We start from the raw sequence: 19,139 nt of genomic DNA, 5'->3' as shown, positions 1-19,139 counted from the left end.
AGGCTTAACCAAACATAAAGGTAGCCTAATAATCTGCATAAATAGTGCTTAGCCTATATAGTAATAAAAAGTGCCTTTTTTTAGTACTTTACAAAAGGTGCACTCATTACAACCCAATAAATCAGCGTGGCATGCTTCTTCCTCTAAAACAGCCCGTTAAAGTCATAGGTAGGCATATGTTTTACGATTCAGATTTAATAATACCTTTGTTTATTTTAATTTAGTTTATTTTATTTCAACACAGGCACTCCGACCGAGTCAGTTCCAGACCAGTTTGTTAACCGGTTCATTTAAAAGATCCGACTCATAAGAATGATTTGGTCACTAAACGAGAAAACTACCCTTTGTGTTTCGTCGTCGGCTGACTGTATGCGGACCATAATAAGTTTGATATGAAAATGAATTCATTCAAATACAATAGTAAAGAGAACGTGTTGGCTCATCATATGTCGTGGTCTGTAAGCCCCGCCCATTTGAGAACCCTTTCATGCTCATGGCTCTTCCACAAGTTAATTCTCTTTCTAAGTCGCTCCCTCATCCACGCCTCTAATTTCACTTCCTCCGCGAGCCGCGCCTGGGACGGGGCTGGCTGACTTCAGCCCAGGAGATAAAACATCATGTAAAAGAAGATTAAAACACATTTATTGCGAACTCCCTGTCAAATAGCCCCTCAAGTTGCGTACGGTTCTCTACGGTTGATAGAGAAAGGTGCGGACGAGCCAAGCAAGTGACAGTGAAAAGAGACCGAAAGGTAAGATATCTCCTCCTCTGTCTCATTGTATAGAGAGTTAGAGACCACCAGTTTAGACCTCTACTGTCTTGCTATGGATTTTCGGTCGTGCATTGTGCGTTTACGGCATCTGTTGGTAGATGACTGAAGGAGGAATGAAGTAACGCATGCATGCCTCTGAAGTTGAAACTTTGTGGCATTGTGTAAACTTTAGAAGAGGGCGCGATGTAGCGGTTTTGGTGCCAACCAGCTTCTATTGAAACAAAGATGGACAGAACAAATGTTTTACATTTGTATAAGCCGTGCAAAATGTTGCATTTGAATTTAGATATGTTAATTAAAAAATATATATATTACAAAGTTTTTCTGTTGAAAAAATGATCTTAAACATGCCAAAGCTTGTTTGTCGGTCTTAGCTGATATCCCAAGTCAGACTTTATTTGATGGGTTTTAGCCACTTGTCAGGCTGGGAGACCATTTGACTGACCAGCTAAAGACTAGCTTGGCCAGGCTGGGGTACCATCTTTGGCTGTTTTTTTTTGCATGCATCAGTCTTCTGTTTTTGCATTTGTCCTTGCAATGTACTGGTCATCAGGAGAAAGTGAATTAATTTTGGTAATTGAGTTCCTGTGTCCATGGAAACTTTTCCTTAATAATCATCTGAACAGGTTTGAGTTATTTGTTAGCGTTATATTTATTTATAACGTTCCTAGTGGACTACACAATATGGATGAGCCTGTAAGTTTCTGTCTATACCATAGGCCATTGTCCATTCAGACTGTTGAAATTCATTGCTCATCCCCCTTTAAAATGTTATTTGATTTGTGCAGGGGTGAAAAACTACTTGAAAAGTGGGGGATGGGACACATTAAAGCACTGGGTATTGATTATCCCACAAGAAGGGGGGTTGTCCTCCTCATTTATAGTGATTTCTGTGCCTCTGCATTTGTGGATGAGGAGCTTCAGATGGTCAGATCAGGATCTGGTGATAGTACAATCTATATGTTGATCAAAGCAAGATGAAATTGGCAAGGCAAGGCAAGGCAAGGCAAGTTTATTTATATAGCACATTTCATACACAATGGCAATTCAAAGTGCTTTACATAAAAAAAATCAAAAGAAATAGGAATAATTAAAACAGTTAAGAATAAAGAGATTAAAATAATCAAAAGAAATAAGAATAATTAAAGCAGTTTAGAATAAAAAATAAAATAAAATACAGTACAAACAGTCGGACACAGTGGCACAGTGCTCATTCAGTAAATGCATAGCTAAACAGAAGTGTCTTGAGTCTGGATTTGAATGTGACTACTGTAGGAGCACATCTGATCTCCTCTGGAAGCTGGTTCCAGCTGCGGCTGGCATAATAGCTAAAAGCAGACTCTCCGTGCTTAGAGTGAACCCTTGGTATTTCTAGCTGATGTGATCCTAATGATCTGAGTGATCTGTTTGGTTTATATTCAGTGAGCATATCTGCAATGTATTTAGGTCCTAGGCCATTAAATGATTTATATACCAGTAATAATACTTTAAAATCAATCCTAAATGTAACTGGGAGCCAGTGTAAAGACCTGAGGACTGGTGTGATGTGTTCATATTTTCTGGTTCTGCTCAGAATCCTGGCAGCAGCGTTCTGTATGAGCTGCAACTGTCTTATGGTCTTTTTGGGAAGGCCAGTGAGGAGTCCATTACAATAATCCACCCTGCTGGTGATGAAAGCATGCACAAGTTTCTCTAAGTCTTGACTGGAAACAAAGCATCTAATTCTTGCAATATTTTTCAGATGATAGTATGCTGATTTAGTTATTGATTTGACATGACTACTGAAACTAAGGTCTGACTCTAGAGACACACCCAGATTCCTCACTTGATTTTTAGTTGTTAGACCCCTAGAGTCAAGGTATGCATTCACCTTGAGAACTTCATCTTTGTTGCCAAACGCAATGACTTCAGTTTTGTCTTTGTTTAACTGAAGAAAGTTTTGGCACATCCAATTGTTTACTTCCTCAATGCATTGGCACAGGGAGTCAATGGGGCTGTAATCGTTAGGCGATAGGGATAAGTAGATCTGTGTGTCGTCTGCATAGCTGTGGTAAGAGATTTGGTTCTTTCTCATTATTTGGCTCATTGGGAGCATGTACAGGTTGAACAGGAGTGGCGCAAGAATTGAGCCTTGAGGGACTCCGCATGTCATGGATGTCCACTCAGACTTATGGTCTCCTATACTCACATAATAACCTCTCCCTTCTAAGTATGACCTGAACCATTTTAGGACTATCCCAGAAAGCCCCACCCAGTTTTCCAGCCTGTCAAGAAGTATGTCGTGATCGACAGTGTCAAATGCAGCGCTGAGGTCGAGTAGTACCAGCACTGATAATTTGCTGTTATCAGTGTTTAAGCGAATATCATTTATTATCTTTATGAGCGCTGTCTCTGTGCTGTGATGCGATCTGAAACCAGATTGGAAATTGTCAAAGTATCCATTCGAGATTAAGAATTTGTTCAGCTGATTGAAGACAACTTTTTCAATGATCTTGCCTATGAAAGGAAGATTTGAGATCGGTCTATAGTTGCTTAATATGGTCTTATCCAGATTGCTCTTTTTCAGGAGGGGCTTGACAACTGCAGTTTTCAGGGAGTTTGGAAAATTCCCAGAGATAAGTGAGGCATTTACCACTTCTAGGAGATCAGCTTCTAAACAGTTTAACACACTTTTGAAGAAAGATGTGGGAAGTGCGTCAAGGGCGCAGGTTGATGTTTTAAGGTGCTGTACGGTTTCTTCTAAAATTTTGCCATCAATTTCATCAAAATCAGACATAGTAGCTGCTTTCTCAGGTTGTGGTCTGATCTGTCTGACCCCAGTGCAGCTCAATGATGTGCTGATCACCTTTCTGATATTATTGATTTTCTCAGAGAAGAACGAAGCAAACTCCCTGCACTTTCTGTCTGAGAGCATTTCATTGGGAATCTGGCTTGGGGGGTTTGTCAGTCTCTCTACAGTAGCAAAAAGAGTGCGTGTGTTGTTTAAGTTGCTGTTTATAATATTTGAGAAGAAAGTCTGTCTAGCTTTGCCTAGTTCCATATTGAAAGCATGGATGGTGTCTTTGTAGATGTTATAATGGACTACAAGTTTGGTCTTCCGCCACATGCGCTCTGTTTTTCTGCATTGTCTTTTCATATTTTGCACTGCTGTTGAGTTTCTCCAAGGTGCTTTTTGTCTACCACTCTTCCTGACTTTCACAGGAGCAATATCATCAATTACACTTTTAACTTTTGAGTTAAAAGAATCAAGGAGAAAATCAACAGAGTCGGCAGATAAGCTTGGTGTTGAAGATATAGCCTTCATAAATAGTACACTAGTGTTCTCATTTATGCATCTCTTCTTGACAGACACAGATCTAGCTTCAATGGCAGGAGAGATCAATATATCAAAGAAAATACAGAAATGATCAGACAGTGCTACATCCTTAATAACAATCGATGAAATGTTTAGACCCTTACTGATAAGTAAATCTAGAGTGTGTTCACGAGTGTGTGTCGGTCCGTGTACATGCTGAATCAGGTCAAAAGTTTTTAAAACAGTTTTGATTTCTTTTGCCATATTGGTTTCTGTATTATCTATGTGGATGTTAAAATCTCCAGCAATCGCAAAACAGTCAAACTCGGAGGAAATTGTTGATAACAGTTCTGTAAAGTCCTCAGCAAAGGCTGAAGAGTATTTTGGAGGCCTGTAAAGAATAATAAGTAAAATGCGTGGAACGCCTTTTAACACAATACCCAGATATTCGAAAGACGGGTAATTACCAAATGATATTTGCTTACATTGATAGACATCCTTAAAAAGAGCAGCTACTCCTCCACCTCTCCTTACAGCTCTGCAGACACTCATGAAAGTAAAGTTAGGAGGAGATGTTTCATTGAGGACTGTTGCACTGCAGCTGTCTTCTAGCCAGGTTTCATTTAGAAACATAAAATCTAGGTTGTATGTGGTTATTAAGTCATTGACTAGAAGTGATTTATTTTTAAGTGAGCGGATGTTTAAAAATGCTAACTTAACAGTCTTACTTTTTGTTCCCACAGCAGTCTTAGTTTGGCGTGTAATAGGCACCAGATTAGATGGGTTTGCTGTACGGCTTTTGAAGGCCTTAGACTTTCTATCATGTAATCGAACAGCAATAGAGAAAGATACAGGCACACTGGGTTCCCGCTTGTTATGTAAACATTTAAGAAAGTTACTGTTGTCATAGCGGAGACCCGACACATATCACTGAGAGCTGGTATCAGTTGTTTTTGGTTGACCTCGGGCCGCTGGAGGAGGGTGTGGGCCCTGGCGCTGTGGCAGAGGCCGAAGAGCTCTCACAGGAGGAGGGGGAGGGCGAGCTGGGCCTGCAGGCTTTGGTGGTTGTGGGGCCTGCCGCTTTTTGGTTGACATCTGGGGGCTTGCAGCAAAAGAGTGGGATAGTTTGGTTCCAGCAAACACCAGTTCTTCCATTTTCTCTGAGAAGCACAGAAGTGGAGATGCTGGAGATAGAGAAAATGTGTCTGGTGAGACGGGCTGTTGCTCTGGTGTTATCGGCTGTAATATGCTGTCCTGGTTTCCCTGGCTGTTTTCCAGAAAGTCGTCCTTGGGAGCTGAATCTTGGAGCAGTTCTAATATGTCACATTCTGTCTGTGGTGAGCGCTGTGGGCAGGGCTCAGCTGAGATTGTGTCCGTGAGCAGAAGCTGTTGTGGCTGCATGGTGTTATCATTGTCCTTGTGTGACGTGTCAACCGCATGTCCATTCAGGTGCTGAAGTGAAGTCCTGTGGTCATTCATACTGTGTCCAGGTGTGTGTGTGCCATTCAGGTTGAGTGGTTTGGCACACACTGCAGAAGGATGATTGAGGGAGAAGCAGATATTGTCCTTTAGCACTCTTGAACCAAGTTTGTTTGGGTGGAGCCCATCCTGTTGAAACAGTTGCCTCTGACTCCAGAAAAGATTGAAGTTGTCAATGAAGTTCACTCCTTTTAAATAGCAGGTTTTTTGGAGCCATGTATTAAGCCCAAGCAACCGTGAAAACCTGTTTGTTCCTCTTGCTGGGATTGGTCCACTGATGAATGTTTGAACTTTCAGTCTTTTAAGTGTTTCAAAAAGTTCATTGAAATCCTTCTTAAGGAGTTCTGACTGCTCTTTATGAATATCATTTTTCCCCACATGAATGATGAGTCGATTTGCAGTCTTATGTTTCATCAGAATGTTCTCAAGTTCACTGTTTTGGTATATACTATTAAATTGGTATAATAGTATAAACTACGGTTCAATAGATGTTGTGGTCAGATTGGTTGTTCTATTCCCCCCTAATGTTTAAAAGATCAGAAAAAGTTGTGCTTGATTTTTGCCCTCGAGAGTCTATCTTGAGTTTATAAAAGCATTAGTAAGAAGCCAAATTGTTTAGACACTCTGTTTGGAGCTTTTAAGTCGCTTTGGATGATAATAAAGGAATTTGGTAAGCAAATAGTTGTGTGACAGGCTTTATAGGGAGAATTTCTTTATAGGGCCAGTATCTGTTGTTTTGTGGCATGAAGGGGCCATGGGCTGAACGACCGAGTAGGTTTTTTTTCTTGTAATTGGTGCCATGTGTTTTGTAAATAACTTGAAAATGTGAAAACCCACAGAAAGCTTGCACTTCAAAGCACGCTGTAGTGCCACTAAATTGAGACCCGATCGAAATTAAGGTGATGGAACAGTTTTATGCCAGTTTGGTTGGCTCACAGAACTGTGAGTGTAATGCATCATGCCAAAAGTGTGCTGTAGTTTTGTCAATATCAGATTTAAGTTAAGAAGTCCTTTTCAGTGTCATTCAAAAACAACTTTTGCTTAATCTATCATTCGAAGTGTTTGGGTCAATTGGGGGAAATGTGTACTTTTACTCAGCAAGGATTCATTAAATTGATCAAAAGTGTCAATAAAGACATTAATAATGTTATAAAAACTATTTCATATAAATTCTGTTATTTTGAACTTTGTTTATCAAAGAATCCCGAAAAAGAGTATCATGGTTTCCACAATTGTAAAACATTAACAATAAGAAAAAAAAAATATTTCTGAAGGATCATGTGACACTGAAGACTGGAGGAATGTTTCTGAAAGTTCAGCTTTGCCATCACAGGACTAATTTTAAATATATTAATACAGGGTAAAAAACAGGTAAAGCATTTAAAGCCGTTTAAATTAAATAAATATTTAGTGGTGATCGTAATCGACTCTTGCTTTGAAACATGAAAAAGTCTTACCGACCCCAAACGTTTGAACGCTAATGCATCTTTTATGTTTTTTCTTTTCTTCTCCTAGGACGGGGCAGACAGTTATACCATGCAGGTTAATGATGGCCCCAGCAGTCACCCCATTTTTGTGGCTCCTGTCAACGGAAATGCTCAGCGGTCATCAGGATATGTTCCAGGCAGGATTGTTCCAGTTCGTTCTCCACCTCCAGCCAAGGCTCCTCCACCGCCCCCACTGAAGCCCCCTGCCCCGCTCCCTGCACGGCCTCCAGTTTTTAATCTGACAGTAGATGAGAGTCAAAGGGAGCATTCCCAGAACCAGCAGAGAAAGAACACTTATATCTGTGTTGGCTTCTTCTTCTGTGTCTTCCTACTGATTCTCATAATCGTCCTCAGCCTTACCTCTAAAGATGATTTGGATGGTAAGATACAAACACCTTGTGTGTGTGCTTAAAGGGATAGTTGACCCAAAAATGAAAATTATCATCTACTCACCCTCAAGTTGTTTCAAACCTGAATGGATTTCTTTCTTCTGCTAAACACACAAAATAAGATATTTTGAAGAATGTTTGTAATTAAATAGTTGATGGGCACCATTCACTTCCGTAGTATTTTGTTTTTCTCCATACTATGGAAGTCAATGGGGCCCATCAACTGTTTGGTTACCCATATTCTTAAAAAATATCTTCTTTTGTGTTCAGCAGGTTTGGAACTTGAGGGTGAGTAAATGATGACATAATTTTCATTTTTGGGTGAACTATTCCTTTAATACACCACCTTTCAAAGGTTTGGGGTCAGTAAGTTTTTGAAAGTAGTCTCCTTTAATGCCCACCAAGGCTTGAATCAAAATGTTCTATTTTAATATATTTTTATATTATATATTTATATTTTCAGCATCATTACTCCAGTCTTCAGTGTCACATGATCCTTCAGAAATCATTCTATGCTGATTTGGTGCAAACTTTTAAATGGTAGTTTATGCGTGAGTTAATGTGTGGGTGCTTGAAAAGTATTAATTTTACTAATCTAAAAATTAATCTAAAAAAGTATTGATTACTCTTTTGTGGTGGGACAAGTTAAAGGGATAGTTCACTTTGAAATTAATTTTTGATATGTTTTAGCTTACCTCAAGGGCATCCAAGATGTAGGTGTCTTTGTTTCCGCAGTAGTTTCAATTTTGATATTTTTTGGTCAAACCGTTCTTGTCTGTCAGTCATATAATGGAGGTCTATGGTCACCACCTCAAAGAGCATGCACAGAGAAGTCCAAATTAAACATGATTTAATGACTCGTAAATGTAAGTACACATTGATGGCCTAAGACACGAAACGAGCGGTTTGTGTGAGAAAACGAACAGTATTTATATCGTTTTTACCTCTTGTAACGCACAGACCGAAGCGCCCGCGCCCTCAGATCACTTGGACGTGGCTGTGGTTACAAGAGGTAAAAACGATATAAATACTGTTCGTTTTCTCACACAAACCGCTCGTTTTGTGTCTTAAGCCATCAATGTGTACTTACATTTACGAGTCATTAAATCATGTTTAATTTGGACTTCTCTGTGCATGCTCTTTGAGGTGGTGACCATAGACCTGCATTATATGACTGACAGACAAGAACGGTTTGACCTAAAATTATCAAAATTGAAATTACTGCTGAAACAAAGACACCTACATCTTGGATGCCCTTGAGGTAAGCTAAAACATACCAAAAATTTATTTCAAAGTGAACTATCCCTTTAAATTCTGAACTACTGGTCTGGGAAAGTAGGAAACAAATCCGTATTGTTGATATCAATATCAAAACTCTATGTGGTCATCTTGTACTCAGACTCTGAAATGTCCTATATCTTTTTGTAGTGAACTGCCCTCATCACAACCCCGCGCTGCGATCCTGGAACCCAGGCCATGATCTCAAAAAGGTGGTAGTGGTACGCAGTGGTGAGCATTATCGCCTAGATTCATCTGCCACTCTGTACTCTGTCACTATCCAGGCTGGAGGTAAGATAATTTGTCCAGTGTGTGTGGTACCCTAAAAATAAGAAATTGTCTTTGAGAACACCTTGGCTTGTTAATTTGATGTGTTTCTGAATGAAAGTTAATGATAGTACTTTTATTAGGGTTTAAAGTCTGATTCGATTTATTAAATTATAGGTTTGGTTGTCTTTGCGGATGATAAAAAAGGTTCCAAAAACATTACATTGCGAACACGCCACATTTTGGTTGAAGATGGTGGCGCTCTCCATATTGGGGCTCCAAAATGCCGCTATCGCTCCCTGGCCACCATCACCCTGGTCGGCCGATCGGACGAGACCGCCGTGACTGAAGTACCCGGGATGGGCCGCAAGTTTTTGGGTGTGAATGGCGGAGGAACTCTGGAGCTCCACGGGTCAGAGAGGCTGTCTTGGACCTTCCTCACTTGCACCGTACCCACTTCAGGTTTGGCTACCGGTGACCATGCCTTCCAGAAGAACTTCAGCCGTGGAATTAACCTGCGGGTGGTTGATCAGGACACGGCGGAGGTGCTGAATAATGAGCGCTTCGACACGCACGATTCTCGTAACGACAGTAAGAGGCTGAGTGAGCTGCTGAAGTCTCTGCCCACAGGGCGCATTGTTGCACTGGCCATCGGAGATTCTGCAGTGAAGAGCCTGCTGGATGAGACCAAGAGAACCATCCAGGATCTTCTAGGCAGCAACCATGTCAATAATCTCAAATACAGGTGAATAAGGGAGGCCTTTTGAAAGCATGATAACTAGAGCCCGACCGATATGGATTTTTGGGGGCCGATACCGATATTAGGGAGTAAAAAAAGCCCGATACCGATATATCGGCCGATATTATTTATGTGTATATTATAATACAGTAGCAATATTATTTATGTGTATTATAGTACAGTATACCAGTCAAAAGTTTGGACACTTTCCTATGTGTACAAACATTTGATGGGTACTTTACACAGTAGCTATAAACAGAATAAATATATTTTATAAACACGTTTTGCAATGATCACTCAAATGTGGTAATCAAACACTTGTGTGACACAGATATGTAATGGAGGCAGGGGGAATGATAGAATGAGAATTATACAGCTGAGCTGTAACCAAACTAGTTTGCATTGCATGTTATATTATATTATATTCTAAATACTGTTGCATAATCTTCACTAACGACGACTTTGTCTTTTAATTTAGTCATAACTTGTATCAATAAATATATAAAAAGTGTCACTGACAAAACCTTATTATCTTCTATTTTTACTCTTAATTCCTCTAATCTCTACCAGTGGAGGAAGAACTCAGATCTTTTTATTAAAGTAAAATTAATAATATCATAATGAAAACGTTTTTAATTACATATGTACAGTACTTTTATACTATTTTAAATAATTAGTAAGCAAAATGTACTAAACGTGAAACTAGGCTACTCTTAATGCAAAATGGCCCTATATAAAGTGTTATAATTATATACATTTTTGGAATATTGCTTGATGTTGTAACGTAGCGTTATCAGGCAGAATGAGCTTTAACACGGTGTCTACACCGGACGCGGCCGTTATTGCTCCCGTCGCAACAGCTGTTTACCCTAGACAAAGCAGAATCAGTTTACTGTCGGAGATCGCTCGCGCCACGCATTTTAATCAATGTTTCATCAACCAATTGCCTTAATAAATAAGAAGTAGGCCTAAATATCGCAGACAATATAATCAGGACTTCTCAGCTGCGCGCTTGCAATAGTCATAAGCTCACACAATACGTGACAGAGGCTTGTAGCAGAGAAATCAATTCTGTGAATTACACTGCGCAAATCACAAGTAGGCTACTACCCACCGGATGAAGAAGGGTTGGCTCTCAGTCTCCACAGGCTACATAAAATATTCATTTTATTTTATTTTATTTTTCGTGTTCGCATTTATGAGGAAAAAACAATGTTACAGACGCGACAGTTCAGCACTACGGACGTGAGCGCTCTGAAAGCGGCACTAATGCTTTGAAACTTTCACATAGACATCAAACAGAAAGCACAAAACCTTTCGTTTCAAAGTGAATTTCGTTTTGTATTAATTGTATCTTAATTTTAATCAATGTTTCATCAGCCATTTGCCTGGATTTAATTTATAAGAAGTAAATTTAGCAGACGATAGATAATCTCGACACGGAGGCGCCTGCGGGTGAACTGGAGCTCGTCTCATGAACCGAAACTCAGCGTATAGACCTGATAATTGAAATATATCTATATTGAATTGTCTACTTTTAAACAGAACAATTCAAAAAGAAAGACAGACAGACTCATGTAATCGTATGAAATGTGCATTTCTCTCTGGCGCGCGCTCACTGAAGATCGCGAGTCAGCATCGTCAACTTCATCTTTGGCTGACACTGACTGAAAACACTTGTTTATTAATAAACAATTAAAATGTCTCCTTGCTATATTTGTTGTATTCATAATCATTACTTTTGCCAGTTCTTGTGACAGCTTTTAGGTGCTTTATTGGCAGCGCCACCCTTACATGAATCACCGCACCCGCATTTTTTTAAATATTCATTTATCGGCCATTATAAATGCCGATACCGATAGTTAGGAAAATGCCTAAAATCGGCCGTTAATATCGGTCGGGCTCTAATGATAACAAAAGGATTTCTACTGAAAAAGTATCTTAAACCAGCCTAAAGTCGGCTTGCTAGTCTCCCAGCTTGATCAGGCTGGTCTGTTGGCTGGTTTTAGAGTTTTTATTTTATTTTTTTTATAGATGTTTAGGCTCAAGCTAAGACCAGCTTAGGCTTTTTTTTTTGTTGAGCAGGGGATAGGATTAGAGTTGTCAAAAAGTACTGAAATTGTAAAATTGTGCTCGGCGAAGAACGTCATTGATGTATATTTACAACAAGTTTTTGAAGCACTGGTCAATCACAGACATATCCAATGAGTGCGTGAGTACAATGGGCAATCAGAGGTGTTTACGATACCGCTCAACAGCGCTCAAAGCGTCACATTTTTTTACATTTCAGTACCGGCTGGTACCGAAGTCTGTACTTTTTTGACAACTCTAGATAGGATTTCCTCTGGTGGGATAAACTCTTGTGTATGATTCCCCATAATTTTCCTTTGAATGTCATTGTATTCCGAAACGTTTTTAATAGCTGCAAAATGAGTCCCTGAAGGGTGGTAGCAGGAAAGAAGCTTTTTCCAATCTGATGAGTTTTGTTTTGATATCTCCGAGCACAGCTTTGAAGTTACTGTGATTCGAAACAGAAAGTATCCTGTTGTTCCATAAACCATATCCTAATTCAGACTCACCCACTGAGGACCAGCTACTGAATCCAGCGTACATTGTGTATACTTTACGAGTCCCCTTCATGCAATGACGTAAACTTATTGGATACTTGTGCCATACTTAAAGATGTAGGTATTTCTTTGCATTATATAACTAAATATCAAGCAATTTGGCATGTTAGGTTTCATATTATAGCACAACAGATATACTGTGCAAAATGAAGACATGTATTTGGACCCTTTCTGGTTGTCAAATGATAGTGTATCATGTTCATAGTTAATGCCATAAACTACAAATCAAACACTTTGGACCAAAAATAGCTCAGGGACGTTAGTTCTGAGAAAATTATGCCACTTGGTTTGATATTCAATGTTATTTTCGGATTGTGTTTAATGTTGTCTTATGCAGTGACGTTCAGACATTTTTAAGTGTGACTTTGGTGTCCAAATACTTTCTGTGGCCACTGCTCATTAATAATATTAAAGGAAATTTAAAGCAAATATAAAAGTTCTTATTTATTTAGTCGGCATGTTGACTTTTGCCAGTATATTCATGAGCAGTCTAATACAAGCCAAATGTTAGTAGCAAATAGTCCTAAGCACTCTTGGGTTTAACCTAACTGGTTGGTTGTTCCACAAAAACGCATCTAAAGTGTTTCAAATGGCAGTATTCTGCAGGAAAAGCTGGTGAAAGGTTAAACAGGCATATTTCCAGGATTTGTGTAAAAAGAGCTGACTCGTGTATCTGTCATCTCATTGAAAGGCTTTTTAAAGAGTTCAAAGGCAGAAGAAGCAGATGCTGTGTCTCTTTTGGTTACATTGCAGATGGAAAGTACAGGTTTTTATTTTAAATAAGGGATATAGTTGTTCTTACCATGCAACTGAAAGTATTTTGTAAAGAGTTTAGTGTCAAATATAGAAATTCCTCCAGACAGAAAGCCTACTTTTACAGTCCACTGCAAAGGCACTTGTGTGTAGCATTCTCTTATTATTGCAAGAAACATTGAAAATATTTATTCATATTTTAATGTTCAAGCTTTAAACTACGTCTCTAGACACATTAGCTTGGTCAGAGGTCTTGGGAACCCAGACCTCTTATTTCTGTTACATAACTAGAACTGTAAGGCAAAGAAAAAGCATATCATATGAGGGAATAATATATGTCTTCTGACTACTGACTTGGTACCATTGCAGTTATGTAATTTCCAGTGAAATTGGTGTGAGAAATGGGCAGGATATGGTTAGTAGTAGGTGTGACTGAAAAAAGAACTTGAATTTACTCATTTAGAGACTTCAGTTTGACACGTTGCGCACATAGAAATCTCTTACCTTTCCGCCGCCCCTTACCAGTCAGACTCGCCACATCTCTGATGAAAACATGCAATCTTGGCAGCTCCAGCTCCCTTCGCAAAAACAGAACAATCTGGCACAACCTAACTGAAAACTTGCGCAACATAAACCAGCCTGTCCAAGTCTAACCCCCCACTCCCCGTAGGCACTCCAGAGGGGGTGCATTGCAGCGCCACACATATCTTTGATAAAAATAAATTGACAAGCCTATTGTTGGTTAGTGATAAATCTACTGTATGGGTTCTGCCAATCTCTGACAGACTACGAGGCAAATTACTAGAAGTTGAGTTATGAAAGAATGTTGGTTATTAAAGTTTGATTGTGTTGTTAAGAAAGCACTTAACTTAACTAGATACTCAGGGGGGATTGTCCCTGTGGAAAGTGGTGTATATTTGGATACAAAGCATGTGCTAAGTGAGGGACACGGGGACCCCCAGGGGTTGCAAGGGGGTCAGTGAAAACCCCCCCCCAAAAAAACAATAAATATAATTTTATACAAAATCAGGTAATAAAATTGAAAGGGTTGTTGTTCTAAATGAATTCTTATAGTGGTTAGAAAAAAATTAACTTAATTTAATACGAAGTCAATATTTTTGAGAACATTTCAATCATTTATTTTGGCTGTGGTACAAAAACAATATAAAAGGTAATGATTTAATAATTTTGCAAGTTTTTAATTTAACAAGATGTTGTCTATAATATCGTGTTTATAGTTTCTTTCTCACACTGTATATGGGCCCTTTTAAGTAAAAATATTTTGTCATTTTATTTTTTCTAAAAAGACCATTGTCCTTTCAGAGTCAATTATATGATCCCTGGTGGTTGATTTATCCGAAAGAAGAAATAGTTTCTTGTGCTATTGTGGAAAATGGTTTGTTTACTCAAATTTCATGGAGGTTTTGACATCATCGTGGAATCATGAAGATCCATTGTTGCCTGCTTTTAAACTTTGAAACAATGTTCCATGATTGTTAAACTAAGACTTCTAAGTTTTAGTGCTACACAGAGAAAAGGGAATTACAATTGTTTCACATGTTGAAGGTGCTAAAAGTGCAGGAAATGTTGTGACGATTCACTCTTTAATGATATTACACATTAATCTCCCCTTTGAGGGTAGGGAATGGCCAGGAACAAGAAGGAAAAAGACAGGAAAGATTCCTGTGTTAGTCAGACATAATAATTATTCTGAGAAATGAGGTAATCTTGCCCTGGTGACTGCTAAAAGATGAAAATATGAAAGATAGAACAATAATACAAGTGTGGTTTACTGGCCATCACAGAGCTCCCACATTGGCATAAAATGGCCGTATTGGTCACTGTGTGGGTAGTTTGTCACCCTGTTTATCCACAAAGATTTTTATTAGCTTGCTCTAAACTCCAGTGAACCACATTCCTTAATGGGAGAAAGTTCAGTGAGACACTATTTTCCAAACCTCTGGGGGCTTTTGTGTCTGAGGCTTGGCCTTTAGAGCTCATATGTGTCAGTAAAACAAATAGCAGTTCTGACCTAGTTGCTGTTAAGAAGTAAATGCTATTTTTTCATAGTAGAAGTATTAATGCTACTACAGAAACAGAAGCCAGTAGCTCCAGAGCCTGTTGAGCCATAATAGTTTTGTTTTTGGTAATCCCCCCCCCTTTCCACTCATTTTAGTTCAATTCTTGCCATAGCTGAATGTTGACATATAGGGAGAGAGGAAGTAGGATTGGTTATATTGTACATTGGGCAATAATATTATGTATTAATTGTGAAAAAAGTTCAAGACACTCATTGTGTTTCTTTTTTTAATTTTTAAGTACTTGAATGTTTAGAACTTTAATGTAGAATGTGTTCACGCAGTTCTTGTCCATGTCCAGGGGTTGTAAAGCTCCCAAAAATGGCAAAAGCATAGTAAAAGTGGTCCAAATGACCCATGCACCCAAGTCTTCTTAAGTAATACAACAGCTTTGTATGATGAACAAAATGAAAATTCTGTCATTGTTTACTCACCCTAATTTTTTCCTCTGTGGAACATATTTTGAAGAATATTCCATTCCCAACACTGAGCCATTTCTCAAAATATCATCTTTTTGTGTTTCGAAGAAGAAAGAACGTGTTTAGTTTGAGAATGACATGAGGGTGAGTGAATGATGGCAGACTATTCATTTTGTTTATTCATACAGGACTTAGAGGATGAGTAAATGAGAATTTTAAGAACCCTTTAACACACATCTGGACTACTCCTTTTGAAGAAAGCAAAGACAGAAATTCAGTTACCTTCAGTTGAGTGACAACTGCTCTTTTCACTGTACTAATGGGCTGACAAGATAAATAATAAGGAAGGATTGATTCAGTTAGTCATTCTTATTCATCCTTGACAGTGTTCGACTTTTTCACCCCAGAGTTTTGGCTCCTCTTCTGTTAAATTCCATTTATGTGCTGTAACCGATCATCACTTCCACATGGGAGTGCGTTGAAATGTCTAAATCGAGGAGTCATTCAAACTCATTTGTAATTTATATTTTATTGTTCTTGAACAACTGATCGGTTTTTAGCTAATTTATATTTTATGAATACACAATTCTTCCAAATCTGTTGCATCTTTTATCTTGCATGTATTTATCCCTTACTGGCTTTCTTTTTAGCTTTTTCTCTCCATCCTCCATCTCTCTTTTAGGCAGGCATGGGCCTTGGTCTCAGTAATTGGAGGAGGGAATGGTTCTTGCACAGAAGACGTACGAGAACACGAGAACCATGATACAGGTGGCAAGGCGCTGGCTCGCCGAGACTTCGTCACTGTGGACGGTGTGGGTTTCACTGTTACTGCTTACAGTGAGTGGAGTAATGGTACGTATTGGACTGCACACAATCAAATCCACAACATCGACCAGTAATGTATTAAAAGAAAGAAAACCCTTTTAAAACTTACATTGGTTTTTGTTCAACCATAAAGGTTACCCTACAACAGGCATCCAAGTGGATGCAGTAGATAAAGTGGTTCTGAACTTGCAAGATGATGTTAGCAGCTGGAAACCGGGCGATCGGATTGTGGTGGCCAGCACAGATTATTCCATGCATCAGGCAGAGGAATTCACCCTGCTCCCGTGTCCCCACTGTAACCGCAAGCAGGTTCGAATTCAAGGTGAGGCAGTGGTTTGTTCGCGCTAAACAGCATGTATTTCCTCCGGTTTCTTGTGGTGACAATTCACAGTGTTTCTGATCTGAATCTTTCTGTGAATTTGTAGACAGCTGAGTTTAAATGATACTAGTGTCATTAAGTTTAGGACAGGAAAAGGGTGAGGACTGTTTACCAGAATCCCATAAACAAACTGTCATTTCTGACTAGAGGCCAGCAATATAGAAAATTCCACCATCATGTACTCCACCCTGTTAAAAACGCAGAATTAATTTGGACACTTAAGTCGCACAAATGTCTGAATGTCATTTCATTAGATAGAAAGAAGTCTCTTATGCTCTCCTAGGCTGCATTTATTAAATTAAAATTACATTACAAACAGGTATATTGTGAAATATTGTTATAATTTAAAATAACTCTTTTCTATTTTAATATATATTTTAAAATGTAATTTATTCTTGTGATGGCAAAGCTGAATTTGCAGTGTCACATGATCCTTCAGAAATCAAGCTGATTTGGTGCTCAAGTAACATTTGTAATTATTATCTGTGTTAAAAACAGTTGTGTTGCTTAACATTTTTGTAGAAACCATGATACATTTTTTGAGGATTTTTCTGATGTATAGAAAGATCAAAAAGAAAAAGAACAGCATTTATTTTAAATAGAAATCTTTTGTAACATTATAAATGGCTTTACAGTCAACTTTGATCCATTTAATGCATCATTTCTGAATAAGTATTAATTTCTTTAAAGAAAGAAGACCCCAAACTTTATGATTGTGCATATCTTTAAAATAAATGCCACTTGAATTTATATTGTTGTATAATGCTAAAACATTTATACATTATTAAGTGTTATTTAAGTGTCCAAATAGTTTCTTTGGTGTATTGTGTATGAATTACTATGTGGCCATTTTTCCCAGCACATGTGTTAAGTCCTTGGAGAATTGGAAATATGTCCAATCTGTGGCCTTTATTGAAAGAATGTAGTTTAAATGTCACCTTGTCCATTGTGTGCTGTTGGCAAAGCTGTTGCCAGCCCTTATCCTTCCGGAAGGATACTGTGTGCACTCCGGGTGTGCGTAAAGGGCAGTCCGATTGTGTGGACAGGTTGCTTTCCTTCCTGGATCCAGTATTTATTTAACTTTTTTTTTTTAGATAATTAATCTAATTAAATGATCAAAATATTTAAATAGAGAAATGTTATTTGTTAGATGTTGTAAGTTCATTATTTAAGACAAATCTCTCTAAATAATAATATTTTCAAACTTTATCATTAGTCAGTGATTTTAAAGGGTGAGTTTTACGGTGTGTGTTAATGTGTTGGAATTTTTCAGGAAAGCCTCAGTTCACCCACGTGGGAGAAATACTGGACGGTGTGGACATGCGTGCAGAGGTGGCTCTCCTCTCAAGGAATATCCTTATTCATGGAGAAATGGAAAACTCCTGCTACGGAGAAAACTGGTGCCAGTATTTCAGCTACGACACCTTCGGGGGACACATCAAGGTTTGTTTGAGGGTCTGTGTGTATGTGTGTGAGAGCGGGTGTGTGTTTATTTAACACTAAGCTGTCTGGTGCTGTCATGTGGAGAAATGACAGGCTGTTGTATGTTGGGGTTAGCGCTGGATAATTGAGTATAGCTCTTTTTTGAATGAAAGGAACTGAAAGTATAAAATTTGTGTGTTGTGTTTGGCAAAAGAATGAACAACACACAGTAGCACTTATGCGACTTCTCATTTTTTTACTAGTCGACTAGTTGACGAGTCAATGTTTACCTTATGTAAATTACTAACCATATATCATTCAGCAGTCTTTCCTGTTTCTGGCAAGTCCGGTGCTGTGGTTGTAGAGAAAAATGAATGATTTTTTGTTTTTAATTATTATAATTTGTTAATATAAATTATATTTTTTTTATTATATTTATTATATATATATATATATATATTTTTTTTTATTACTATATTATATTTATTAGTTTTAATATAATTTTGTGCAATTAAAAACAACTTAATGATTTTATTTACTATTTGTTATTTTAAAATAAAAGTAGAACCACTCACAATTAAAAGGCAGAAACATTTTTATATTTGTTCACCAACACTTTGTGGTCTTGTGTTTTTGGTCTCCTCTTTGTGTATGTTTAGATTTTGGGGAACTTCTCATCGGTACACCTGTCTCAAGTGGAGCTGAAACACATGGGTCAGCAGCAGCAGAAGGGCAGATACCCTGTGAACTTTCATAGGTGTGGAGATGTGGATCAGCGCGGGGGCTACAGTGACCCCACCTATGTGAACTCCCTGTCCATCCATCATTCCTTCTCCCGATGTGTTGCTATACACGCCACTAACGGCCTGCTGGTGAGAGAGAAAGATACAGAGCGAGAAACAGCGGGCTTGTGTGCACAATGCACATATA

At 38.4% G+C, this 19,139-nt stretch overlaps 1 protein-coding gene across 1 annotated transcript in view; it reads left to right on the top strand.

Annotated features, from left to right (window-relative positions):
- Window positions 1-544: 544 nt before the first annotated feature.
- cemip2 (cell migration inducing hyaluronidase 2) overlaps window positions 545-19,139 on the top strand; it is a 36,396-nt gene continuing 17,801 nt past the window's right edge. The window contains exons 1-8 of the mRNA XM_056235217.1: window positions 545-751; window positions 7,062-7,413; window positions 8,851-8,991; window positions 9,145-9,712; window positions 16,266-16,435; window positions 16,542-16,730; window positions 18,061-18,230; window positions 18,869-19,081. Coding sequence (XP_056091192.1) covers window positions 7,083-7,413; window positions 8,851-8,991; window positions 9,145-9,712; window positions 16,266-16,435; window positions 16,542-16,730; window positions 18,061-18,230; window positions 18,869-19,081 — 1,782 coding nt within the window. The 5' untranslated portion in view covers window positions 545-751; window positions 7,062-7,082. The remainder of the gene's footprint in view (window positions 752-7,061; window positions 7,414-8,850; window positions 8,992-9,144; window positions 9,713-16,265; window positions 16,436-16,541; window positions 16,731-18,060; window positions 18,231-18,868; window positions 19,082-19,139) is intronic.

The sequence above is a fragment of the Rhinichthys klamathensis genome, unplaced genomic scaffold (assembly GCF_029890125.1).
Source record: "Rhinichthys klamathensis goyatoka isolate OS25496 unplaced genomic scaffold, OSU_Roscu_1.1 h1tg000417l_1, whole genome shotgun sequence".
NCBI classification, from domain to species: domain Eukaryota; kingdom Metazoa; phylum Chordata; class Actinopteri; order Cypriniformes; family Leuciscidae; genus Rhinichthys; species Rhinichthys klamathensis.
The sequence above is the reverse complement of the archived record's forward strand: the minus strand, read 5'-3'. Positions and strand labels throughout refer to the sequence as shown.